Raw genomic sequence first — 26,372 nt, 5'->3', positions numbered from 1 at the left:
TGCTGGGCCTCTCCCTGCCAGGAAAGGATTCAGCCGAATAGTGGGGCTGAAAGCAGAGGCATCCGCTTCAACTCATGGTTTTTAATATAATCAGGGAGAGATGATAGACAATAGATAGGTAGAGAGATGGTAGATGATCAGTCAGTGAACAGATGACAGCTCTGTAGATCCATGGATGATAAACTAATCCGCAGACTAGATTTAATCTCATGTATCAAAAATATGATCATCCCAACGTGTGGTCAACATGAAATCAATATAAAGACATTAATGAGATATTGTAGATTTTTTTGTCCACACTAAGTTTTCAGAATCTGTGTGTGTTTCCCACTGACTGACAGCGCCCCTCAGCACAGGCTGGCTGCGAGCTCGGGGGCCACAGGTGGGCAGCCCGCCTAGCCCTGCACTGAACCCCACAGACGTGCCTCCATTTCGTACCACCACCTATTTTTAAGGATCCTTTGATTATCCTGAAGTGAAATTATACATGGATTGTATAATCTAGCAGGGCACACCTTTTTTTAAAAAAAGAATCCATATAATGATGTAACTATAATATAATGGAGAAATAGGCCAGATGCGGTGGCTCACACCTATAATCCCAGCACTTTGGGAGGCCGAGGCAGGTGGATCACTTGAGGTCAGGAGTTTGAGACCAGCCTGGCCCACATGGTGAAACACTGTCTCTACTAAAAATACAAAAATTAGCCAGGCACGGTGACACCTGTAATCCCGGCTTCTCAGGAGGCTGAGGCACGAGAATCGCTTGAACCCAGGAGGCAGAGGTTGCAGTGAGCGGAGATCACACCGCTGCACTCCGGCCTGGGCAACAGAGCAAGACTGTCTCAAATAAATAAATAAATAAATAAATAAATAATAAAAATAAAAATATACTGGGGAAATAAAAGGAATTTTTTTCTGTGTATGTATACGTATGTATATTTCAATTTGTAAAACTTTCAAGACAACTACACCTGAACACACTGTGAAGTAAATGAGTTAGGGTAAAAGAAGGAAGACAATATTCAATGTATGTATATTCCACAATTTAAAAATAAGGGCCAAGTGACTGTATCTGTGTGTGTGCACGCATGGGCATGTAAAATCTCCACAAATGTGGCCGCTACAGAAAGCAGACAGACACGGAAGGGTCACATTCGTGACTCACGTATCATGAGCAGTGTAGCAACTTGGTATAATTTTGTAAATGGTGAAAATCTCTTGGTAATGTTACAGTTTCAGCTTCTCTTGGTTTATGTGACTGTTGCATTCCTGACACATAATGTACATCAAAACTGCAGAAATAATCCTTCCTAATTTTATGGAGAACAGTGTGAGGTTTCAGGCCTGGATCACCGGATGCAGGATTTCTACCTATGAATGTCTGATGGGGGCTAAAGCCACATGGCCCCCGGGATGGTATTTGCTGGGTGGGCGTGTCCTGTGCCTTGTGGGGACCTGGCATCCTTGGTGCCCATCTGCTCCATGTCACTTGTGTCCCCTCATCATTGTGATGACCTGAGTGACCCCACAGCTTCTGAGATGCTCCTTCAGTGCCCAAAATAAAACCAAACTTCTCATTAGGGTTGGCCCTTAGGCAGGCAGATGCCCCTGGCTCAGGAAGCCCCTCACCAGCTTGCTGAGGCGCGAAGTTCCTTCAGTAGGACAGAGACATCGATGCACAAATGACGGACACAGGAGGCGGCAGCCCCACGAGACGGAAGCTTCTCTGTGGAGCCCGCACTGAACAGCAGCACCAAGCAATAGCCGCTGCCGGGCCCTGCTGTCCTCCTTCTGACCTTGAAGGGCCGGAGCTGCTGCCATAGCGTGACATAAGGGGCAGCCTGGCTGAGCCACGTGACACTCGACAAGCCTTCTTTGTGTGTTTGATGAAGCTCCTCTCTGAGCAAGGCCGGCATTTCGATAACCAAGCTGCCTTTGGAGAGGTTGCGTGGACGCTTCGCCCCACAGCCGCCTGGGGCCCACAGCAGTGCCCCTGAGACGTGCACCATGTGAAAATGGCAGAGCTTCCCCCTGGGGAAGTGTTGGACAGGCTCTGGCCAGCCTCCACGCGGGATGGCAGACACATGAGTGACTCAGGAACCTGCCAGTCACAGCCTAGAGCAAGGGCGTCTACAGAGACTGGGAGTCAGGGCAGTGGGCGTGGGGGATGCTTGGGCCCCAGGCGCTGGACCCCACTGCCTGCCACCCTCGATGTCCCCACGCTGCAGACTGGGCCCCTCTGTCCCATCACAGGGCGTGCAGCTGAGTCCTCGCTTCCCAGGTTTTCGTCTGCCTTTCACTCCAACTCCTCATTTCCTAGAAGGAAGCCTGGGTCCAGTCTTCACCCTGGTCCACTTGGCCACACCCAGAGTGCCAGGGTTTCAGAGCAAACCAGCCCAGTCTCCAGGGTGTGGAGCTGCAGGCACTCACCCCACCGCTGGCCACCACCAGTGATTTCAATGGCCCATCACCGTGGTGCTGATGCGCTGCCCCTGAGAAGGGAGAGGGAGGGAAAGACCCAGGAAACATACACAAAAAATCCCCAAAACTAGTCAGTGACTAAAACTCAAAGACATCCTGTCAATTAACAGCTCTGCTCTGGGGTTGCTATCTTCGTGTTCATTAGCTTCTTCCTCTTGGCTCGGGGCCTTTGAAGGTGTTTAGGATCAACCCATTTGAAAAGCAAGGACGCTGAGCAAGGAGGCTCCTTCTCTCACAGAAGTGGACAGTCCCAGCACCACGGAGAAATGCATCTCCAAAAACACTCGTGGCTTCCGCCAACTGCACACAACCAGACCTCCTCAGCGCTGACGTAGGGCACAATTGTTCATGCACGAGAGCCGCCTTACGGGGTGAGCGCGTGACTCTGATGTGAGGTTCATGTTCCCAGGGCTGACATGTCTGGGGGCTTCACAGCTGGACGAGGCATGCTTGGAGGGGTGCCTTGAACCTGGACAGCACCCCCTCCTTGCCTCCCTCAGGCCCTTTGGCCACAGAACCTGTGACATGGGCAGGCTCAGGAGAGGAGAGGAGGAAGGGAAGGAACCCAGGCCCCGAGGAGGGAAGATTGCAGGGGGCCGGGGTGGGGTGGGGTGGGGTGGGGACCCACGCGGTTTCGTCCGGAGGACACTGCAAGGGTGGAATAAAACACCCTGCCCTCTTCAGCTTGTAGCGGGTCAGAGGCCACTGGTTTTGAAGAGATTTGCCAGTGATCTGTGGGAGGAAACACTCAGCAGAGGTTTAGGCGGCACGTGGAGCCCATGCGGGGGATACAGCCCAAATGGGGAGGACAGAAGACACTACAGCCACCCAGGGTGTGGGAGCTGCGACAGGTGCCTGTTAGAGCGGAACGACCGGGGCCTGGCCCCGTTTCGGGGTCCGGCGGGGGCTTCCCTGCAGGGGCAGCCTCTGTGCAGAGGCCTGAAGGGTCCACAGTGGCAAAGGGGGAATGACAAAGTGTCTGGCCGTGCGGGACCATGTGTTCTGTGCTATAATCACCCTGTGAGGGGCGCACGCCGCCATCCTAGAGCATCCGACACCAGCCCCCGGCCTGCTGGTACTCGCTGGAGGTCCCTGCATGCCGAGTTTCCCACCCTGGCCATCTTTTAGTGTGAGGCAGGAGGGGGCCAGATATGGTGGGGACACCAGCTGCCGCAGATCTCCCTTGCCTGCCCTTTCCTCCGCAGGCTCCCTGTGCCCCCCTGTAGCCAGGAACAGGCCCTGGGGAGTGGTGGGGGTGGCCGCACAGTGCGGCTTGTGGCCCTGGATGCTCCCTTAGGACTGTCTGGGACCAGGCTCATCTTGGAATCCGAATTAACTACAGACCTCACTTCGGGAACAGCCTGGCCCAGCCCTGATACTCGGGGAAAGAGCAGCGGTCGGAGGAGGCAGGAGGAGCACACAGAGGACAAGCTGGGGGCCCACGTGTGGCCGGGGCAGCCGTGGCCTCCTCAGCACAGTGTGAGCCCAGCAGCCTTGCTGAGGCTAAGGCCCTGGGCCTGGGAACTTGTAATCCAGTCGCTGACTTTGCTTGGTTAGCAGAAATGGAAGACACCTCATTTGTGGAGACCGAGGTGGTGGAATGCTGACCCTGGGGGTGTTGCTGTGGGAGGCCAGCGAGCTGTTATCCCAGTGGACAGGACCTGGGTGACCGACACCCTGGGGGTCTCCTAACTCCCTGGACCTTCTCCCTTCTTAGTGGAGCTTGGCCAAAACCCACGGACATTTTACATCTGTTTCCCTAAAGTGCTAGGGACGCTCTGTAGTTTCAGCTACGCTCCTCGGGCAAGCCCTGGGATGCGGGGGGGCCAGAACAATGCAGGGTGGGTTGGTAAGTGGGTGTGGCCGGACTCTGGCTCAGCCTGGGTGGACAAGGAGGTATATACAGTTGGCACAGCCAGAGCAAGCTGGTGTCTCAACCCTTCACTCATGGGGCCCATCCCTTTGATGGACTACCTGCTCTTCGTGACATGACGTCGGGACCGGATTCTGAGCTTTGTTGATCTTTGTGTGTTCTGGAAGGGAGTCAGGAGGCGTTTGTGGAACGTGGTTACTGAAAAACGCAGGGCTTCTGTCGCAGGTGAGGTGGTGGAGGTGGCAGCCCGGCCCGGAAGACACCCGGAAGACAGTCACATTTTCAGGCCGCATGTGAAGGGCAGTTTGATCTACACCAATGACTGGAGCAGTGGTCCTGGAGACACACGGGCATCCTCAGAAGGAGGCCAGCAGCAAAGGGGCAGAAATGGAACCACCTGAGCCAAGGGGAGGGTCTGGGCTAGCGACCCGGGGAGAAGTCCCAAAGGGTGGGTGACATCTGCCTGAAAGAAACATCAGAGAAGAGCAGGAGCTGGAGCAGGACCACAGCAGACAGAAGGAAGCATGGCTGCAGCTCCCCCAAGCAGACCAGAACTCATTGTCACAACTCAGTAATTCCTCAAAACTCACAAAGCCCGCTTTCATGTTTTGCCAACATTTTTCACATTGTTTTGAAATCCTTTTAGGTCCTAGAGATGTCTTAATTTGTTTACTGTTTGGTTTGAGTTTTGCAATATCTTTCATGCACATGAGCTTTGAAGCCGGTGAAGCTGACATGCTTTGAAAGTGCGTGTGTGCCAGAGCAAGCCAGCCCCGCCCACTGAGGCGCACGGAGCACCAACCCCCGGCCTCTCCCTCCCTCTTTCACCCGTTCTGTGCCCATTTATTGGCTGCCTCCTGTACTGGGGTCTTGCTTTGGCACCGAGGAGACTGCAGTCAATGTTGGAGGCTCCTGCTTTGAAGATCCCAAGACCGGGATGGAGACCGATGAGCTGGATCTGTCCCAGCGTGCAATGCAGGGAGGGCTGAGTGCGTCCCCCAACGTCTGTGTCGGAATCCTCACCAGCAAGGCCATGGTGTTAGGAGGTGGGGCCTGTGGGAGCCGGTGAGGTTGTGAGGGTGGAGGCTCACGGGTGGGATTAGTGCATTTGGAAGGGGGCCCCTGGGAGCTCCCAAACCCCTTCCGCTCTGAGAGGATGCAGCGGCCAGGGAGCGGGCCTGGACCAGGAACGGAACTGACCGGCCCCTTAATCTTGGACTTCCAGCCTCCAGAACCGTGAGGAGTAGGCGGAGTGAGGCCACACGGCCTGTAAGGACCTGTTGTAGCGACCAGAGGGAAGACAGCGTAGTGGACACACCAGGGCTGGTGTGTGTCCTGCAGCCTCTCTGGGAGCCCAGGGCACCTGTCCCCAGGAATCACACGTGAGAAGCCAAACACAGGAGAGGCTGCGGGGAGGCGGCCCCGGACCCCCGCTGGATGCCTCGCTTTACACACCTGCCACCGTGGGGGACAGTGCCGGCCTCCCAGACCTGCGCCCCAGCCCACAGGCGGAGCACTCCACCCCTGTACCGTCAGGGCCACCGGAGCCTGACGGCCTCCCTCCACTTTCTGCTTGGCAGCCCCTTCCTCAGAGAACAAAGAGCATTTTGGTTTTTTTCTGAGACAGGGTCTTGCTGTGTCACCCAGGCTGCAGTGCAGTGGCATGATCTCAGCTCACTGCAGCCTTGACCTCCCAGGCTCAAGCGATTCTCCCGCCTCAGCCTCCTGAGTAGCTGGCACCACAGGCGCCACCATGCCCCGCTAATTTTATTTCTATATATTTTGTAGAGATGGGGTTTCGCCAGGTCACCCAGGCTGGTCTCAAACTCCTGGCCTCAACTGATCCGCTCGCCTCAGCCTCCCAAAATGTTGGGATTACAGGCGTGAGCCACTGTGCCTGGCCATAAAGAACTTTCCGGAGGCTCCTGAGGTGCGCCCACCTCCCAGTCCACCTCCTGCAGAGACCCCATTGGAGGCTGGCCCATGCTCGGTGGCCTGTTCCCATTGTTCTGTGTTCCCATGTCCGCTCAGGAGGGAGCCTGGCCCGCACCCCACAGGGCACAGTCCTGCATCTTGCTCTGAGGATGCGCTTCTTCCTCTTCTCCCACTGTGCCAGGCCCTGCCGCTGCCCCAACACCGTGGATGTCTAGGGCTGTGGGCGGACAATGGCCCTGATATCCAAGGACAGACGACAGAGGGTGCAGCAAACAGGTCCCCACTTGGTGGCGGTGACGTGTCCGGTTCCTGCTGCGTGCACTGGTTGGTGACAGCAGCAGTGGCTGGATGGAGAGAACCACACCCCTGCCAGTGGGAGGCCTGGCTGGTCACCTGAGCACAGACGCTAGGGCAGAGCCAGGAGGGGACTCAGGATGAACACCGCCACACTGGGGTGGCCAGAGAACCAGGCACGGGCGGGAGGGAGCTCCAGCCTGTTCCCGGTGGCCTGGGGGCCTCATCCGTAGCCAGGGGATGTGAGCAGGGAGTGGCAGCCGTTGTGTGACCCGAGGCTCTGAGATCAGAGTCCCCACCCTGGGCCCCGTTTTGAGGCCTGAAACTTCCATGGTTAGATGGTGATGGGGAGCCTTCCTTCAGGGAAAAAGATAAGGTTACAAATTCTAAAGTATGAAGATAAATCTAAACACAGAAGCATTAAAAAAAATCACATCACAAAGTTTAAAAAGCTGGAAAACGCACTAACACAATATTCGGTGACGGTTTTATTGGTAGCTGCCTGTAATTAATAAACAATCGACCCAGGCCATTTTCCCCACCACATGGTCGTCTCTTCGCACACCTCTGTAGAATACCAGCTTTCTCCCGGCAGGGCTGCCCGGGATTGTGTTCTAACCTTGGCACCTGGAAGGCAGCCTCCCCATCACAGCTCGCTGCTGTGAGAACGGTCGTGGGTCCGGCTGCAGGACCGGCATTTCCTACCACATCCAGCCTCCCACTGCCAGCTCCGTTTCTCTTGCAGTCCCCACACCTCCCAGGCTGGGAGTACATGTCCCCCTCGCCAGGTGACCTCTGGCCCTGGCCATCCTGTCCTGAGACTCCCTGCTGCTCCTACAGGTGGAGACGACATGACTGGGAACCCTGAAACGTCTCCCAGCAGACCGAGCCAAGTGCGTGTCCAGTTCAGCCTCCCTACGTGGGTCCCTCACACCCCCAGGTCCCTCAGTGCCCCTCAAGGTGAAACGAGCATGACGGATGAACCCTGAGTGGAAGGGGCTGCTGGTCCCAAACACAGACGGCTGAGTTTTCTGCAAGTTTTACAAAATGATAAAACTTTGTGAACGCACTGGCAGGTCCCCAGAGCTCAGCCTTCCTTGTGGTCCTGGCACATTTCCCCTGCCTGGGAACCCAGAGTCCGTGGGCCACGGCAGCCTTCCCTGTGGTTCCGTGGCACATTTCCCCTGCCTGGGAACCCAGAGTCCGTGGGCCACGGCGGCCTCTCCTGTGGTTCCGTGGCACATTTCCCCTGCCTGGGAACCCAGAGTCTGTGGGCCACGGCGGCCTTCCCTGTGGTTCTGTGGCACATTTCCCCTGCCTGGGAACCCAGAGTCCATGGGCCACGACAGGCTGATGCTCGGCTTGGGAGCTTCTCTCCTGTGACAGCCCAGATGCAGAGGCGGTTGCTGGCTGCCCCGGGCCTCCCAGATGGGCACCTGAGGACCCCTGCCTCCTCCTGCTTGGGGTTCAGCCCAAGAGCAGAGCTTCTCAGGCCCTCAATCACCGTGGATGGAGCAGGCTTTCCTGGAGGAAGGACGAGCGCTGTCTGGAATTCTCCATCTTCCGTGAGGGAGGCTGAGCGGATGGCTGGGGGCCCAGAGGGGGCCATGCTTCAACATAGGCAAGAGGGAACCGGCCCTACCCTGCCCAGGGCCACCCTGTCACTGCTCAGACCAACTGCCCCCAGGAGCAGGATCTGCTGCCTCCCACACCCCACCCAGCAGAGAAAGCTGCGCCCTCAGACCCAGACCCCCGCGGCAGCAATGCAGGTTCCGGGTCCCAGCGAGACCCACAGAAGCAGACTCAGTGGAGGGCCCAGAGACCCAGCCCCAACAAGCCCTCTGGGTGGTTCTTACGAGTCTGGACCTGCTGGCTTGACTGCAGACCTGGCCCCGGCCACAGGACCGGCCACCCCAGCCTTGGTCGTGCGAAGCTGTGATGCTGGAGGTCCTTGGCCTGCTCCTCGGGGGTCCGCAGGGACTGGGACAGGTGGTTTTCTTTTCCTGTCCACCGACAGGGTAGGACAGGGACTGGGGACTTTACCCTGTGCCCCTCCCACACCTGCCTGCCTCATGCCACCTGGAGGCTGCAAGCCCCCCTGTACACAGCGGCCTCTGTCCATTTGCAGGCCACCCCCAGCCCTGCCCCCTCCCTTCCTTCTTAGGCACCATCCCTGTCCCTACCAGTCGGTGTCCATTTTCCTGCAAAATAGCTGTATTGCCTAAAAGACCTCTGATCTCAATCTGTACACAAGGAAAGCCTGGCTTCCCCCACTTCCCGCAGCCCGGCTCTGCTGCTTTCTCTCTGGGAAGGACGGCCCCTCCCAGGCTGGCCTTCTGCTTCCAGCTCCGCTCCTGCCCCTCCAGGTGTGGGTGGATGTCGGAGGAGGCTGTGGGAAGGGGCGGTGAGCAAGGCTGAGGCTCAAGCCTCAGGGGAGCCTGCCCCAGCCCTGGCTGGGTGTGTCTGAGCCAGTGGCCCACATAGGCTTCATGTGGCCTGCCCGGCCATCCTCTCTTGGGCAAAGCTCAGAGCAGCGGGCCTCTAATTGTCCTCTCCACGTACTCTGAACACCAGAGATTAGAGTCTTCGGAGCAGGCCTACCCAGTAGTTAACAGGCATCTGGCATAATTCTCCATGTCTGTCCACAAGGTCCAGAGGAAGGACAGAAATAGGAATCCCAGTGGGGCCAGAGCGGCTTCTTGGGTCAGCCAAGGGCCATGGCTGCCTCGCCTCTGCCAGGACACAAGGCGCTGGGCCGGCTGCAGTGTGACCCTTCCACAAGTTAGGGGTGCGCTGGCCCGGCCTTTGCTGCCTCTGGGGTCTATGGCATGTGGCGAAGGTGACTGGCAGGGGAAGTCTGGACATGGGGAGTGTGAACATGCGTGTGTGCCTGTGCCGATGTGTGCGTGTGTGGATGTGTGCGTGTGTGTGCATGTGTGTGTGTGCGCGTGTGTGTGCATGTGTGCGTGTGTGTGTGCGTGTGTGTGTGCATGTGTACATGTAGGTCTTAGCTCAGACCCTGCCTCATGGCGGACACCGCCTCCTGCGTCTCCCCAACACTGGTATGTGCCTTCCCGCATGGTCTACGGGACTGGGCTGTTGCTTTCGTTTCTTCAAGGGAAGAAGACGGTCATTGCCCCGGACCAGGGCAAATCAATTATCTTGTACTAATGGGAATGGCTTTGGGAAGTGCCCATATGCCCACATCTGAGCCAGCACTAGGCACCCCTCCCCTGTTGCACTGTGGACGGTCTTGCCCTCGGCAGCACTGGGGCTCGTGGCCATCTACAGAACGCAACCTTCTGTGACCGATACCCCTGAGTGAGTTACAGCCGGTGTCTCACCAGCCCCCCAGGCAGGCGGGTCCTGGTTCAAGCAGGAGGCATCTCTCGGGTTCTTTATTACACGTGCCTGGGGCACACACAGGATTCCCTTTCACAGAAAGGAGAGGGCCCCCCTGGATGGACCCGTCAAAGAGGCGGCCTCAATGCACGTGGCCCTGCACCAGGCCACGGGGCTCAAGCTCACGCTTGTCTCCAGTGAGCTGGAGGGTGGTGCGGCGGCGTCTTCACCACACAGACAGTGAAGGGGGCAGTGGTGTTTAGGACACAGGGCTGAACCACTGTGGCCTCTCAGTGCTCTGTGTTGGGCCTGAGACTAGCAGGGATACACGGGCCATTCCTCTAAATGCAGAGGACAGCAGGTTTGCACGTGTGCAGGAGTCTCATGCAGGGGGAGGAGCCCTGGGGAGACCCTACCCTGGTGGCCTTCCAGAGCCCATGGTACCGAGGTTGCATTACCCCTGGAGTTCACCGGGGTCAAAGCAGGTGCCATGCATAGCCAGTCCCCCACTCCCCATCTATCACCAAAGCCTCTCCCCTCTACCAACTGGGCTGCACCAGCCCCACCCCAGCCGGCAATGGCTTAAGGAAGCCACCAGTGAGCAGAGCGGGTCCCGAGGCCTCACGGCTGAGATGGGAACAGAGTCAGCGTCAGCTCCGGGGCAGTGGGGTCTTTGGAAGCCCTGACCGGGAAGGGAAAGCACAGCCATTGACTGTGGATGGTGGAGGAGGGTCTCTGGCTGGATCTCAGGTGACAGAGCTGGGCTTGTACCTCAAGAAGGGCCTCTGTCTGGCAGGCCCAGCGCTGGCGAACAGGAGTTACAGAGAGGGGTTCAGGTCTAGGAGGAGCCTGGGTCCTGTACAGTGATGACCACTGTGAACTCTGGCTTGGGAGCTGTCTCTCGGGGAGCTGGCAGTGTGGGATACTGCAGAGCCCTCTCTCCAGGGTCTGGGCCCAGCTGTGTCACCTTCTCTCCCAGACTAGGATGGGTGACAGGCTGCCTCAGGGGCCAACACCATGGGTCTCTGGACACTCGACAGCCAGACCTTGAACCTGCTCCCTGGAGACCCCGATGGAAGGAGCTCCTGGGTGCACCGAGGGCAGGGATGAGGTGTGGGACCTGTTTGTCACCTCCAAGGTTGATGTCAGAGCCACTCCACACCTCTTACAGGTGAACCTGTGGAGCGTGCTGGCTGTGGAGGTGTGGGCAGCATCCGGCGGGCAGGAAGGGCCGAGGGCCACGTGGCAGTGGGGTGGGCAGGGGCTGAGCCTGGCGGTGCAGACAGCGCTGCTGGGTGAATGGCGCCTACACCACAAACTCCTGTGGGGGTGGGGCCTCTCCGAACAGGTCCAGGGTGAGGCAGTTGCTGGACCTCTTGCTGTGGAGAGTGGCCCTGTTCTCGCAGGGGGCTGTCAGCCCGCAGTCTGGGGCGCAGCGGAAGGTACGGCTGGGTGAGGTGGGCGCTGGGTGCAGGGCCAGCTGGTGCCGACGTGTGTCGTCCAGGCTGCGGCTGTGCGGCTCCTCGCTGACCCCGGCTTTCATTTCCCAGATCTGCAGGGAGAGGACACGGGGTGAGGCCTGCCACCCCCTCCCGCTCGCACCACCGCAGACAGCAGCCACACTGCTGGTGGCCACAGAGGCACACTCCTTGCCATTGCTCACCCTGTGACGCTGTGCATGGCCAGCCTGCCCCTGAACGGGCTCCCCCAGCATACGCCTCTGTGAGACAGGCTTGGCGTTTTCTTTTGAAGCATTTTGGGAGGCCCCACCTTGCCTAGCTTCTTTCCCAGGGCTGCTTTCTGCCTTTTAACTCAGAGGACCTGGACTCTTAGCATTTGGTGTAATTTAGGATCAGGTCTGAGTGTGGGCCTTGAACACCAGCTCTGGAAGCACCTCCAACATCAAGAATGGCCTCTTATTTTTATACGGGAGGAAACTGGGTTCAGAGGTGACTGTCCAAGGTCTCGTCCAGGTGGGCATCCAGTGGGCAGCGTCATGGCCCTTAAGTGACACCTCCAGCCCAAGCTTCTCGGCTGCCATAGTCCCTCAGGTCTGCCCTGGACCGCTGTGCCCCCAGGAGGCAGATAAGGCCCCTGGAGGCTGGCAGCAGGGAGCAGGGGGCAGGGGGCAGGGGCAAGCGGCAGGCCACGCTGAAGGCTGCCCAGCGCCAGGGTCTGACTTGCCCTTCTACGCGTGTTTTCTTGTTTTTAATCAATACGTTTTTCAAGAGTGACAGTCCCTGGCCCAGAGCTCAGGCGGCTTTGGGCGGCCGTCTCCTCCGGAGTGGGCTGACCTGGGCTTGGGATCACCCCCACCGGGATGGGTCCGTGCCTGCCAGGACTTGCAGCCTCCCCTCCCTCCTCCCGTGCCCAGCCCTGTTCTCTCTCCATCCAGTCTCCTGTGCCCAGCCCTGTTCTCTCTCCATCCAGCCTCCTGTGCCCAGCCCTGTTCTCTCCCCATCCAGCATCATGATAACTAACCAACCACAGCTGATTTTCTCTGTCTTTCCAGGGGGATTCTGGACAGGGCTGACCAGAGGGGGCCTCACCCCGCTGCGGTGGAGTCGGGGGCGGGGGTTGGGAGGGCAACTTGGAGCCTGGCTGGGAACCCTGAGCCCACCTGTTCCCCACCTGGGCATCCAGGAACCACTGGCACTGCCTCTCCTCTAGCTCTCTGGGGGGACCCTAAGGCTCAGGGGCTCCACAGGAAGTGGGGGAAGGCCTGGAGCAGCCCTGCACACATGGGACCAGGTCCCAGGTGGAGGAGGTGGACGAAGGGGATGGGGCAGCCAGTCTGCTACATGGCAGGTCGCAGGGCCCAGGTGTCCAGGTCCTGCCTACAGTGGCCCGGTGACACTCAGGGCCCGGCCAGCCCCGCCCCAGGCAGGACCCCTCACTCCCCACAGCAAGCCGGCTCACTTGGCCTTGAGGCTGAGGCCCCCACCCACGCCCACCCGCCCCAGTGCCCGAGAGCCTTGTTGCTCCCTGACTTGCCCGCTGCGTCTCTGGGGATGTCAGTCGAGGGACCCTCTGATAGGCCTTGGAAGGTCCCCCAGGCCCCTGACAGGGGACCTAGGAGAAGGAGATGGAGGAGCAGGGCCCGGGACTTCTGGCCCATGGCGGGGACTCTACCTGGTGCACAGCCTCGGTGCTCTGGCCTCTGGTCCTGACCTCGGCGCAGGGTTCCTGGCGAATGGCTGTGGGAGGAGGCAGCCATGAGCACAGGGGTCTGGGTTCTGCCTGACATGGCTCCTCCCCAGGGCAGTTCCCTGCAGTTCTGGGGCCCTGATCTCGGGCAAGCTTCTCCCGAGGCTCACACCGCCCCCTTGCTCTCAGTGCAGTGACTGCTTTGGCTCCGTTCCCTGACCTCTGATAAAACGGGCCCTTACTGTGCAGACGCGGGATTAGCACGACGATTCCCGCTGGGTTACAGACCACATGGCTTGCGTAAAACCTCAGAGATGGAGGCCAACCATCCCTTACTGGTGGACCAGACACTCCAAGGGCAACGGTGGACACAGTGGCTTAGTGACAGGAATGCCTGGCCCTGGGAGGCTCTGGTGATGTTTTGTGACCCTGGATGGCCCTGGGTGACTGAGCCCTGGGGCTGGTCCCACCTGATCTCATCACATCCACCATCAGGGCCGTGGGGACACTCAGAGACCAGCAGAGCTGAGGTCCCCTTTCTGGGGCGATGAGGAAGCTCTTTAGGGCCTCATAACACAGGGACTGGGCAGGATGCATCCTTCAGACGGGATGCTGCGTCCTGGGCCAGGTGGACACACGGTCCTAGAACACTCTGAATGGCTCTGTCTTTTCACTGCTATTCAGCTGAGCATAAAAAGACGTGAGTCTAACCCAGGCTTTCTGACGGGAGGGGCGCTGGTGGGACGGGGCTTCCTAGGAGTAGGGGCTCCTAAGAGTTGGGGGGTCCCTAGGAGTTCATGGGACTTCTTAGGAATGGGGGGCTTCCTAGAAGTCGGGGGGCTTTGTAGGAGCCAGGGGGCTTCCTAGGTGTGGGAGGGGCTCCTGAGATCGGCTTCCAAGAAAGCTAAAGGACCCGGACTCATCTGCAACCCCAAGAGGACCCCACCTCTCCTGTCTCTGATGCCAGCCTGCGGCTGCCTCTTGGCGGGGACAGGGGACTCAGGCACGGCAGGCTGCAGGCAGCTCCTCCCTGCCATCTCTGTCCTTCCGGCAAATGTGTTCTGGCACATTTCCCGGGACTCAGGTCACAGTCAGCCCCAGCCCCTCACGTCTGGCCACTGGAGGGCAGGCCAGGGCTTTGCTGCCTCAGTGTCTGGGGTCAGCCAAGCTGGGGCTGGCTGGGCTGCACTCACTGTCCCTGGGGCCTGGGCATCTCCCTCAGGCCCACCTTGGCTGTCACCACATATGCTGGGGTGGCTGCGGCTGGTCCTGAGGCTGGAGGACGGCTCCTTCTCATGGAGACCCTGGACCTCCAAGGGTGTGTCCACAGACATCTCTCTGGATTCCCTGAGCCAGGAGTCGGCCTCGATGCCTGACGTGTGGGAGCTGCCATGGCTGTCGGTGGAGTGGCGTGAGAGGCGGTGAGGGCAGTGCTGGCTGCTGACCCCGCTGCCCGGGAAGCCCCTGCTGTCCGGGTCCAGCTCCAGCCCATCGCTGATGTAGGACTCCCGGTAGCGCTGCTTCTCTGCAGGGAGCACAGTGAGGACGAGCTGGAGAGGGACCATCCCCTCTGATGCAGGAGGAAGAGCCCGGGAGACAGAAACGCACACCCACAGCTCAGATGAGGACATGAACAGAGAGGGAGACCAGGCCTGTGGGTAAACACTGAGGCCAGGCCTCGTGCTCAGGTGAGGACATGGAACAGGGAGGGAGACCAGGCCTGTGGGTAAACACTGAGGCCAGGCCTCGTGCTCAGGTGAGGACATGGAACAGGGAGGGAGACCAGGTCTGTGGGTAAACGCTGAGGCCTTGTCGGAACCTGCGTTTCTTGCTCTTTGTGGGCACATGATGGGAGGAGAGGTGGGAAACAGACTAGGAAACTGAGAAGTGGAAACCTCAGGCGGCTCCTCAAGCCCTCAGCCTCCCCCAGCCCCATCTATAGAATTCCACTCTGGGTAGAGCTGGGGGGCCACCACCTCACCCTTCAACCTGAGCATCTGGGGGATGCGGGAGCCAGGAGGCCACAACAGTGAGAGACAGAGGTGCAGCCGGGCTACAGAGCCCAGCGCGCCCAGCCCAGCCCAGCCCAGAAGGCGCAGTCTGGCTGCGGAACCCAGCGCGCCTAGCCCAGCCCCACCTTCTGCCGCCTCCCGCTGTCGCAGCTGCCGCAGTGTGGGCCGCACGCGGAGGTGGAGCTGGTGGCTGGCGCGCAGCAGGTGCAGCAGGTGCCTCGAGCGCCAGGTGCAGCCCGTGTAGTAAACCAGCTTCTGTGCCGCGGGCAGCCCGTCCAGCTGGATCTCCAGCTTCTTCCCCTGAACAAACAGGAGAGAAGGTGCCACCCCACAGGTGGAAAACCACGCTAGCAACGGGAAAGGATGATTTTAAGTGTCAGTCATGGCCCCCAGGGGGACGGGGTTTAGGTTTTCACTTTGCAGTGCAGACGGCTGTTCACGGGCACGGTGCTCAGGGCATGCCCTGCTTTGCCCTTGCTTGAGAGGACACAGCCCTCTTGGCTAGAAAGTGCCCGCAGCTGCGTGAGGGGAGCGGAGGTCTGGGGTGGGATGGGAAGACCTCGGTCTGGTTGTCCAGAGCAAGCCTGCTGCCCAGCAGCCCCCACAGTCACTGCCCTTTTACGCCCGGCACCCGGGCTGTGGGGTGGCCCTGGGTGACAGCTCTGGGGCCGAGACGAGAGGCACAGAGGCCACACAAGTGCGTTTCTATGACCTGCTCTTATTTTCTCCCTTGGTTTTCTCAATTGAAAGCCAGAAGTTTTCAAGCGATAACAACAACTAGACCTCACCCAATGCCTGCAGGGCCAGGGTCAGGCACAGAGCCCGTGAGGCCAGGACGGCCCTGAGGCTCCCGAGAGGCCGGCAGGAAGGGACCTGCACCTCGTCGGGAAAAAATGCCCAGAAAATGCCCCAAGGATGAAGCCGCACCTGCCCAGGCTCTCCCGGGCACGGGGACTCCCCAGACACCCACCAGAAATGCCAGCTTCCCAATGTGGGGCCAGGGGAGGTCGTAGAGCAGCTGCGGAGCGCGGTCCACCTCCTGCGGGACAGCAGAGGCAGGGTGCGTCCAAGTGGGGCCAGCCAGCGCCCATGGCCACTGCAGGGATGCTCCACGGCCCAGACCCCAGCGGGGAAGGGAGGAGGGGGTGGGGGCAGGAGGAGGGGCTCTGTGAAGCTGTAGCCCCTCCAGTCACCTGGTAGATGTGCACTCCCCTGAGGGTCAGTCCCAGGATCACGGTGGGGTGACCTTCCTTCTTATCCTAGAGGGCACAGGTCAGAGGTCAGGTTGCAGGCCTGGGGGCGCCGGGCCTCACTGATGGCAGAGTGTGGTTAGTCTGGCTAGGGGCCGAGGCCTCCATGGACCAGGCTGAGCTCTGGGGCCCATTTACAGACAGTCTCATTCACTCCAGCATCAGACCAAAGGCACAGTTATCACAGCACAAGCCTGCCTTGCATCATGCTAAATAAACATCAGCCATGACCTAAGAGAGCCCTGGCCATGCCGGCCCCGGGGTCCTGATAACACTGTCAGCTTGGGGGGCTCTGGTTACGCCTGCCCTGGGGTCCTGGTCCCACTGTTAGCCATGGAGGCTCTGTCCATCCCTGGCCTGGAGTCAGAGACCGGCCTGTCGCTGGCCGCCCTGGGCTCAACCTTGTGCAGCCTGAAGAAGTGCACGGGTACGTCCTCCAGCCGGCAGGCCTCCTGGATGAAGCACAGCACGGCCTCCTTGGGGCTCAGGCCCTGGCGCTCACGGTGCAGAGCAGGCATGTGCCGGAGGATGTAGTCAATCCCCCTCTTGGTGGTGATCTGAGGACAGAGCCGAGAGGTCAGCTCAGACCCCTGCTGGTCCCCCCTTCGTCCTCACCGGCCCCCTGCTCCGAGAAGCCTCCCCAGACTCCCACAGCTGGTGCCGACCGCAGTGGGCAGGGCCGGGGCCTGACTGCTGAGCCCAGACCCAGAGATGGTCTCGGTGCCCGCTCTGGCCCTGGGCTCTGTCTGATTTCCTGTCCCCCTCGGACCCTCCCCAAGGGAAATGGCAGCAGCCAGCCCTCCGCAGGCGTCTGCAGGTGGGGACTCCACTCTCAACGAGCCCTGGCTCTTGGGAACCTGCCCACTGAGGACCAGCTGGGGCCACCACCGGGACGGGGGTAAGACCCACAGGGACATGGAATCACTGAGGGTGGAAATGTGCCCAGAGGCCAAGGGCAGGTGTGGCGTCCACAGCGCTGGGAGGAAGCCTGGCTGGGCCCCACCCTGGCCTCAGCGACTGCCACTCAGAGCAAAGGCGAGAAGGCCCCAAGGTGCACAGGATAGAGAGGTACACAGTGATGAGCGGTCAAGGAGAGAAACCTAAAAGTTCACCCGGAACAGGGCCTGCATCCCCGGGGTGACAGCCATCAACCCACGAGGCCAGCAGGCCAGACAGCGCCTGGGACCGGGCACACAGCGGCACGGCCCACGCCTCTCCATGGCCCTCCTCCCAGGGGTACAGCACTCCTTCCCTTACAGGTGAGGAAGCTGAGGCTCAAAGGCTCCTATGGGTCCCAGGATACTGAGAGAGAAGCGGGAAGGTTCAGAGCCATGAGGCCCGTGTGGTCACATTCCACAGCCAGGCTACCGAGGGGCTCAGAGAGGTGAAGCCAGTGAGCAAGGCCACACAGCTGGCCGGGTGCATCAGGAGCACAGGCACCCAGACCTACCTGCTCTGGGCCACTCCTCCCACACCGCCCACCTTTGGGGGTGGTAAGGACCCTTGGGTCTTCAGGAGAAAAGGACAGGTGACTGCCCTGTGTCCATCCCTGACCCTTCCTCCAGCATCCCCTGCCAGGCCCCCAGGCCCCTGCTCCTACAGACGGCACCCGGTGGAGGTGGACAGGCACCAGGCCAACGGTGCTGGGAGGAGGCAGGCCCCGACCTTACCCACTGCGGGAAGTAGGAGTGTGGCTCGAAGTACCTCCCGGTGTGGGCCGGCTCCCGGTGGTCGCCCAGGTCAGCCTGCAGCGCGCAGGCAGCCAACAGGAAGTAGGCCTCCTCCCGGTGGGCGCACTGCGACCTCAGCACACGCTCCTTCAGGTGGCAGTAGTACAGGTGCCGTGCCCTGTGGTCGCTGGAAGGCGGCGGGGAGTGAGTTCCAGGAAGGACAGCGTGGGGACTCCCGGCCCTTCTGGCCCTGCCTTGTCCCTCCCCACGCCAGCTCCCAGGGCTGTCCTGAGCCCCTGGTACCTTGTTCCTGTCTTGTTCTACCCACAGCTGTGTCCCTGCAGGGCCAGCGCGGCACAGGCCCGCACTCTTCCTGGAGCAGGACGCAGGTGACTTGCTGCCACCAAGCAGCCGCTGGATGAGGCTCCACCTGCCCAAGGTCCCGCTCCTTCCCCAGTGAGCTCGGCCTCCATCAAACCAGGCCCCAGTGCAGGAGAGCTGCACAGAGTCTGGGCGACTCAAATCCCTGGATGTAGACAGACCTGGCTCCCAGAGCTCACCGCCCAGCACGGGGCCTGGCCATGGCTGGTATTCATTAATCACAGGGGCCGGGCGGGAGGTTTGCCCAAGATGCAGGTACAAGATCTTCTCATGTAATTCCCCCAAACTGGCCCCATAACACCAGGTAGCTCCATCCATCAACCCAACACCTTCCAGACCTCCTCTGCAAGGCTCTCCAGAACCTTCCACATATTCACACCCCCCACCTTCCACATATTCACACACCCCCCGAACTCTCCAGAACCTGCCACACAACCACACGCCAGCGTCTCCAGGACTCTCCACACAACCACACACCAGCGTCTCCAGGACTCTCCACACAACCACACACCAGCGTCTCCAGGACTCTCCACACAACCACACACCAGCGTCTCCAGGACTCTCCACACAACCACACACCAGCGTCTCCAGGACTCTCCACACAACCACACACCAGCGTCTCCAGGACTCTCCACACAACCACACACCAGCGTCTCCAGGACTCTCCACACAACCACACACCAGCGTCTCCAGGACTCTCCACACAACCACACACCAGCGTCTCCAGGACTCTCCACACAACCGCACACCAGCGTCTCCAGGACTCTCCACACAACCACACACCAGTGTCTCCAGGACTCTCCACACCACCACACGCCTCTCACTCTCCAGAACCCTCCCGCACGCCCCTCACTCCCTAGAACCTTCCACACAACCGCACACATCCCTTTTGGAACTGGGGGGGATGATGCCTGCTTAGGGAATTCCTGGGAAACCCCCTTAGGTTTCGCCCCAGGGAAAACCCTGTTCTCGAATCCCTGAAGCTCTGCTCTGGAAGTAAGTTTCAGGATCCTCCTGAGGGACATCTTTTGTTTTCCTAGAAACTCTAAGGCAGCTCTGGAAGAAGTGGCCCCTGTTGGTTTAGAGTGCAGCCCACCAGAGGTACAACTTCTCCTCTCCTGCCGGGGAGAGCTTCCCACTAGACACCTGCAGAGTGGGCAGCGAACAGCGAGAACCGCCGTGCAGAAAGCACAGGAGCCCTTTGCCCAGCGGCCTCTGGAAGCCTCGCCCAGCCCTGGACGGTGTACCCCCCCTAGCGAGTACGAGTCCTGGCGTTTGAGGAAGCACTACTTTAGGCCGGACGCGTGGCTCACACCCGTAATCCCAGCACTTTGGGAGGCCGAGGCGGGTGGATCACCTGAGGTCGGGAGTTTGAAACCAGCTTGACCAACGTGGAGAAACCCCGTCTCTACAGAAAATACAAAATGAGCCCAGTGTGGTGGCGCCCGCCTGTAATCCCAGCTACTCTGGAGACTAACGCAGGAGAATCACTTGAACCCGGGAGGTGGAGGTTGCAGTGAGCCGAGATTGGGCAAGTAGAGTGAAACTCCATCTCAAAAAAAAAAAGAAAAAGAAAAAGAAATAGAAGTACCAATTTATGACACAGTCTGTATACCTTTCAATTAAATAGAATTCCTGTGTTCCTCCAAAGCAAACAGCCAATATAGTGGTGTTTGTTTGTTTGTTTGTTTGTTTGTTTGTTTTTGGAGAAACTCAAATGTAATGTGTGGCCTTCATGGGACTTCTATGTCATGTGGCAGATTTTCAGTATTCCAGGAAACATCCTTTAAAGTCAGCATGCCGTTACCTTATGACCCTTCCGTTTTCCACGTAGTGCTGCACCCGGAGGAACGCCACGAAAGGGGCTCTGGGTTTCTCATTTTCCTGGTGGGGAAAATACAAGAAAGAGCCAGTGAGCCACAGGGAGGTGCCCCCGGCTGTCCTGTCTTCCCCTTTTGCGGGGAGGGGCCTGGATTGCTTCACACTCAGTTCAAAGCCGAAGCTCAGGTGTCTGCCGCCAGAGCTGACAACTCGACTCATGGTAATTTCTATGGGAAAACTCTGAGTGGGACGTGGTCTACAGCGTTCAAGAACATCTGCCAAGGCGGGCTTCAGGGTGGGCTCACCTGCCTGCAGCCTCTGGGCTCACTGCAGTCCCCTGCGGACGGGGCAGCTGCGTGGACAGAAGGCAGCACATCCCCACGGTCCAGCACAGTCCACCGTGGTGCCCTGCCCTCTCCCACCCCATGCATCCCTGTGGTCCAGCACAGTCCACCGTGGTGCCCTGCCCTCTCCCACCCCACACTCTATGCTTACTTCATATATTTCTTTCTTCCAGTCTTTTGAGAAGTACTTGCTGAGCTTTTGCTCCAAATCCATAAATATATACTCATTGTCTGAAAGCAAAACAAAAGGCTTCATCAGAGTGGTCACCATGCTTCTCAGGTGTCACCGTTTGTTCAAAACTGAGTGTGGCTTTGAGAGAAGAGACGCACAGCTGAAAACTGTGTGTCTCCAACTGATGCTGTGTACGGGGCTTTCCTTGGCTGACAATGCAAAGAGCACCCTAACACACGTGCGGGTGTCAAATGCTTGCTTACTAAAACGATGTTCCAGCGTGCAGGAATATTACAAGCTGATATTCAAAACTGGCACATGCTCCAGGCACGCCCTTTGGGAAAGCAATTTAGCAACATGTATCCCTCCCCTCTTCCTCTGCAACCCAGGCACTCGTCTCTCAGCTATGGAATGAGTCATTTGAAAAATAGAGATGTCAGGGTTGGATGCAGTGACTCAAGCTTGTAATCTCAGCAATTTTGGAGACCAAGGCAGGAGGATTGCTTGAGGCCAGGAATTCAAGACAAGCCTGGACAACATAATGAGACCTCAGTCACCACAGGAAAAAAAAGATTAGCCAGGTATGGTGGTGCATGCATGTAGTCCTAGCTACTCAGGAAGCTGAGGCAGGAAGATTGCTTGATCCTGGGAGTTCAAGGCTGCAGAGAGCTATGAATGTACCACTGCACTCCAGTGTGGGTGATAAGAGTGAGACCCTGCCTCAATCAATCAATCAATCAATAAAAATAGAGATGTCTATAATCTAGTACCAAGTTGATCAACTTTAAGTCAATGATCCGAGTTTTACCTGTTAACCTGGTTTCCCTGCAAACTACAAGAGATGCTTCTTTCTAAATTAGGTGTTTCTATATTTTAAAAATATTTGCCACCATGTGTTTTCTTTATGGTCTGGAAATATTAAACAATTTTCCTAGAGAGGAAAATAAAACCTAGAGAGATACCCTTCGTGCTGTGACTTAAAACTACGCATGATCCCTCCGTGTCCGCTGGGGATTCGTTCCAGGACGCCCCTCAGATATCAAAACCCGGGGATGATGTTGAGCTTGCGTGTACCCTACACACATCCTCGTGTACACTTTAAACCATCTCGAGATTCCTTATAATACCTGATGCAATGCAAATGCTGCAGAAATCTTTGTTATACCGTGTTGTTAAGCTTGTATTATTTTATTGTTGTACTATTTATTGTTATTATTTTCAGTATGTTCAACATGAGGTTAGTTAAATCCAAGGATGCGGAACCCATGGCCCTAGGACTGACTCCCTGAAATACACTCGAGAGGGAAGTCACCGCCCAGAGGAGCCCGGGAGCAGTTGCCGGCCGCAGCAGTGGGTGCCTCAGGAACAGTGGCGGTGCAGGCTATTCCTGAAACTTTTACCTTATTCTCTGGCCACTGACCACACCAGTTCTGGCCGTCGCCTCACAGACACCTCCCTGGTGACAAGTCAACCAGCAGAATCCAAAAACATCATGCTGAGTTCCCGTACAGGGGTCCCCAGGTGAAGGCAGGGCCAGGGCCATGGCTGGCAATGCATGGGAAGGCTACGATGGGGCCCGGGATGACGGGCAGGGCCCACCTGAACGTGGCCTCTCAGGGTCACAGCAGTCAGCCCCGGTTTTGCCCAGCCTGTCGGCCCTCACGGTCGGGGCCTGACAGTCCTGAGAGGCGCGGGGGCCAGGGAGCTCACTGTGTTCCAGGCCCAGCGGAGCCTGGCGTTGCCCTTGCTGAGGGTGGAATCATGCCCCCCAGATGCATACACTGAAGTCCTGGCCCCTGGCACCTCAGTTCCTGTATTTCGAGATAGGGCTTTTACAGAAGTCATTGAGTGAACATGAGGTCATTAGGGTAGGCCTTCATCCAAGAAGACCAACATCCTTATAAAAACATGGAAACTGCACAGAGAGAGACACACACAGAGGGAAGACCATGTGACCACACAGAGAGGCAGCCATTGGCAGGCCCAGGAGAGAGGCCTCAGGAGAAGCCATGCATGCTGGCACCTTGGCCTTGGATTCCACCCTCTGGAACTGAGACACAGATGTGTGTGGTTTAAGCCACCCCATCCGTGGCAGCCTGGTGGCTCAGAGTGAGGTAGGAGGCATGAGTTGACTCGGCAGGGGAATGGGACTCAGATACTGGACCAAATTGAGGACTAGCTAAAACAGAGATGGGGGAGGCAGCTTCCCATAAGACACGCCCACCAGCCGCGGGTCAGTTTACCATTGCCATGGCAACCCTGGGAGGTACCGCCCCTTTCCAGGCCAACAACCCGAGGATGTGAAAGTTACCGCCTTTTTCCAGAAATGTCTGCACAATCTTCTCTTTAATTTGTATATAAGTAGAAGTGGGTATGATTCTGAGTGCAGCCCTGCCTCTGAGCTGCTGCTCTGGGCGTGCTGCCTCTGGGGGGGCCCGGCTCTGCACCGAGCTGTGCCTCTGCTGCTGCCATGCATGGCTGCTTCCATAAGAGCTGCTGTCTAATGCCACCCGTTCGCCCTCGAATTCTTTCCTGGGTGAAGCCAAGAACCCTCTGAGGCTAAGTCCCAACTTTGGGCTTGCCTTGCCTACCCTTCATCAAGAGGACCCGACGGAAGCGGTGGCAAGGCCAGTCTCGGCAGGGTTCACGGGGCCTGCGGTATCAGCATGCCTTCCCGAGAGTCCGTGGGCTCCACACTCTCCATTCACGATTTGGAGCTGAGGCCTTGAGGTGCCGTGATTCCCCCAATGTCCTCAGAACCCTGCCAGACCCGGCTGCTGGCTCCGGCCCTCTGGGCTGACTGGACTTGGCAGCCCTGTGTCCCTGACCAGGCATCTCCCGGCTCAGGCCTTGCTTTCCTGCTGGCGGGGCCAGACTGTGGACTGTGATTGAGCACTGGAAACAGGAGCCTGGAGGAACCTCAGAGGCAGGGCAAGTGCCAAAAGCCACCTGACAAGGCTGCCTGCTGTCCGACTGCCCCGTGTGACATCCTGAAAGGGACTCTGCTGTGACACCAGTGGAAGGCGCCATGGGTTAGCCATCATCAGGGAGGAGGAGGAACAGGCCGAGCGTAGGACTTTCAGGGTGATGAAGTTCTTCTCTGTGACACTAAGGTGACAGACATCTGGCATTTGACACTTGTGCAAACCCAGAGAACGTGCCACACCAGGAGGGAGCCCCGAGGTCCACCCCAGACTGTGCGACGCTGGTCACCGTGGGCTCCTCAGCGGGGACAGACACACCACCCTGGGGAGATGTTGGCAGCACAGGAGGCTGTGCATGCGGGGAGTTCACATGGGAAATCTCTCCCTTCCACTCAATTTTGCTGTGAACCATAACTGCTGTAAAAAATAAAGTCTTAAAATCCTAAGTAAGGTCTCCTTCACCTCTGAGATTCAAGGCTCCCCAGGGAGAAAAAAAACCTGTGATTCAGTCACAAAAATCTGAATTTGCAGCAAACATGACCGCCCGCCCTGCACCAAACTGCCACGAGCCCCCACCGGAACACCGGGCTGCCGCGAGTCCCCACCGGAAGCACAGAGGTTTGGGAGAGGTAAGGCGTTCTTTCTAGAACACACTGGAGAGACTGTCCTCACACCAGCACTCCCAGAACCCAGGGCAGTAAGCAGTGGGCAGTGGAGTCAGGTAGGCACAATTTCCTCTCGGTCAAGAGTCAAATCACCCAGCATCCTTCCTTGTGCAGTGTCGGGGCAGAACAGGGGAGCCTCATGCTGGGGGGACCCAGGGACCTGGTCCAATGACATGGACGCAGGGTCCCCAGCAGACTCTGAACAGCATGAACCCTGGAGGGCAGCATGGCCACCCTCATAGTCCCCGCCCTCCTTGGGCAGAACCTGGTGCAGGAGGTAGCCCTGCGGGCAGCCACCAAACAGCAGGACTGTGGTGCAAAAGGTACTTCCAGTAGTTCAGACTCACAGGTGACTTAAAACAACGTTCAATCCCTCTGTGTCTGCTGGGAATTGGTTCCAGGACTCCCCTCGGATATCAAAACCCGGGGATGGTGTTGAGTTCGTGCGTACCCTACACACATCCTTGTGTACACTTTACATCATCTCGAGATTCCTTATAAAACCTGATGCAATGTAAATGCTGTGGAAATCTTTGTTATACTGTGTTGTTAAGCTTGTATTATTTTATTGTTGTACTATTTATTGTTATTACTTTGAGTATGTTCAACATGAGGCTAGTTAAATCCAAGGATGCAGAACCCATGGATACAGAGCACTGTCTACTCTTATTTATATTAGAAAACCTGCAGTCCTGAGAATAAAAGCCACAGGGAAAAGTTAGTCCCAGACATGGCAGTACTGCCTTACAGCCACCTGCATTACATGTGAAGATACTCCATCCCCAAGTGCTCGCACGTTCTGCAGATAAAGGAAGACACCAGTGAGGAAGACTCACCCACAGAGGCCTGCAGAAAGGGCATCACAGGGCCGGGTGCCTGGCTTGGCCCCTCTCCACCCTGCCTGTCTTTCTAATCTTTTTTTTTTTTTTTTTTTTTTTGAGACGGAGTCTCGCTCTGTAGCCCAGGCTGGAGTGCAGTGGCCGGATCTCAGCTCACTGCAAGCTCCGCCTCCCGGGTTCACGCCATTCTCCGGCCTCAGCCTCCCGAGTAGCTGGGACTACAGGCGCTGCCACCTCACCCGGCTATTTTTTGTATTTCTTAGTAGAGACGGGGTTTCACCGTGTTAGCCAGGATGGTCTCGATCTCCTGACCTCGTGATCCGCCCATCTCGGCCTCCCAAAGTGCTGGGATTACAGGCTTGAGCCACAGCGCCCGGCCTTTAATCTTTAGTACCCTGCTCTTCTAGATGGCATTAGACCCAGAGGGGAGGCTGCAGGGCCGGGCGCATGACTCAGTCACTCTCCGCCCTGCCTGTCTTTCAAATCCTTAGTACCCGGCTCTTCTAGACGGTGTTAGATCCAGGGGGAGGCTCCAGGGTGTCATCAGCCCCAGTTTCCTTTTGTGTCAGGGAGGATCAAACACTTGGCCTCATCGGTAACAATCACAGCAACTCACTGCTTGGACACTGCATGCCACGTTCTGTGCTAAAGACTCTGAACCAATCCCTACATCTTTAACCTAATGGCACTGTTATCTACTCCCATCTCACAGATGGGGAGGCCCAAGCTTGCAGAGGCCATTCATAAGGGAGTCCCCACCCCACTCCCTAACAGGCTAAGGACCCTCAAAGCCAGGGGTTAGCAAACCAGGGCCCCAGGCCAAACCCCAGCAGCCACTTGCTCTTGTTAACAAAATCTTGTTGGAACACAGCCACAATCGTTTTATTACGTCATATCCATAGCTGCTTTCGTACTGCAAAGTCAAAATATTTACTATGTGGCTTTTTACAGAAAAACTCTGCCAATGCCTGGTCTAAGCAAATGCTGAGTGAAAAGGTCTGGATCACCATTCTCTGGTCCTGACTTCCCCGAATTCACCATTTGGGTACTCGAGCTCGAACTCAAGTGTTTGCAGCATGAGTAGCAGATGTTGGGCAATGCTTGCTAAAGGATCTGGGGTTACCTTTGCCTCGGTAAGGTCAGCAAAAGGCCCTTTATTTTTACGTTCATTACCTAAATCACCCTGCTGTATCCTTCCAAACTCCACCTCAAATCACAA

General features: G+C 57.8%; 1 protein-coding gene across 9 annotated transcripts in view; it reads right to left on the bottom strand.

Moving 5' to 3' along the window:
• Positions 1-9,967: 9,967 nt before the first annotated feature.
• The window catches only part of LOC105487587 (FERM domain containing 1), a 30,835-nt gene continuing 14,430 nt past the window's right edge, over positions 9,968-26,372 (bottom strand). For 2 of the 9 annotated variants that reach the window (XM_071096163.1, XM_011751075.3), the window contains exons 4-12: positions 20,705-20,784; positions 20,196-20,272; positions 18,008-18,194; positions 16,739-16,894; positions 16,058-16,346; positions 15,213-15,434; positions 14,304-14,600; positions 13,061-13,125; positions 9,968-11,480 (exon numbers count right to left, since the gene is read on the bottom strand). In XM_071096163.1, coding sequence (XP_070952264.1) covers positions 11,235-11,480; positions 13,061-13,125; positions 14,304-14,600; positions 15,213-15,434; positions 16,058-16,346; positions 16,739-16,894; positions 18,008-18,194; positions 20,196-20,272; positions 20,705-20,784 — 1,619 coding nt within the window. In that variant the 3' untranslated portion in view covers positions 9,968-11,234. Of the gene's footprint in view, positions 11,481-13,060; positions 13,126-14,303; positions 14,601-15,212; positions 15,435-16,057; positions 16,347-16,738; positions 16,895-18,007; positions 18,195-20,195; positions 20,273-20,704; positions 21,776-26,372 lie in introns of those variants that run through there. The other 7 variants (XM_071096167.1, XM_071096166.1, XM_071096165.1 and 4 more) reach the window with 6 other exon arrangements.

The sequence above is a fragment of the Macaca nemestrina genome, chromosome 5 (genome assembly GCF_043159975.1).
Source record: "Macaca nemestrina isolate mMacNem1 chromosome 5, mMacNem.hap1, whole genome shotgun sequence".
Taxonomy (NCBI): Eukaryota; Metazoa; Chordata; class Mammalia; order Primates; family Cercopithecidae; genus Macaca; species Macaca nemestrina.
Note: the sequence above shows the minus strand (reverse complement) of the source record. Positions and strands in the feature narration are given on the sequence as shown.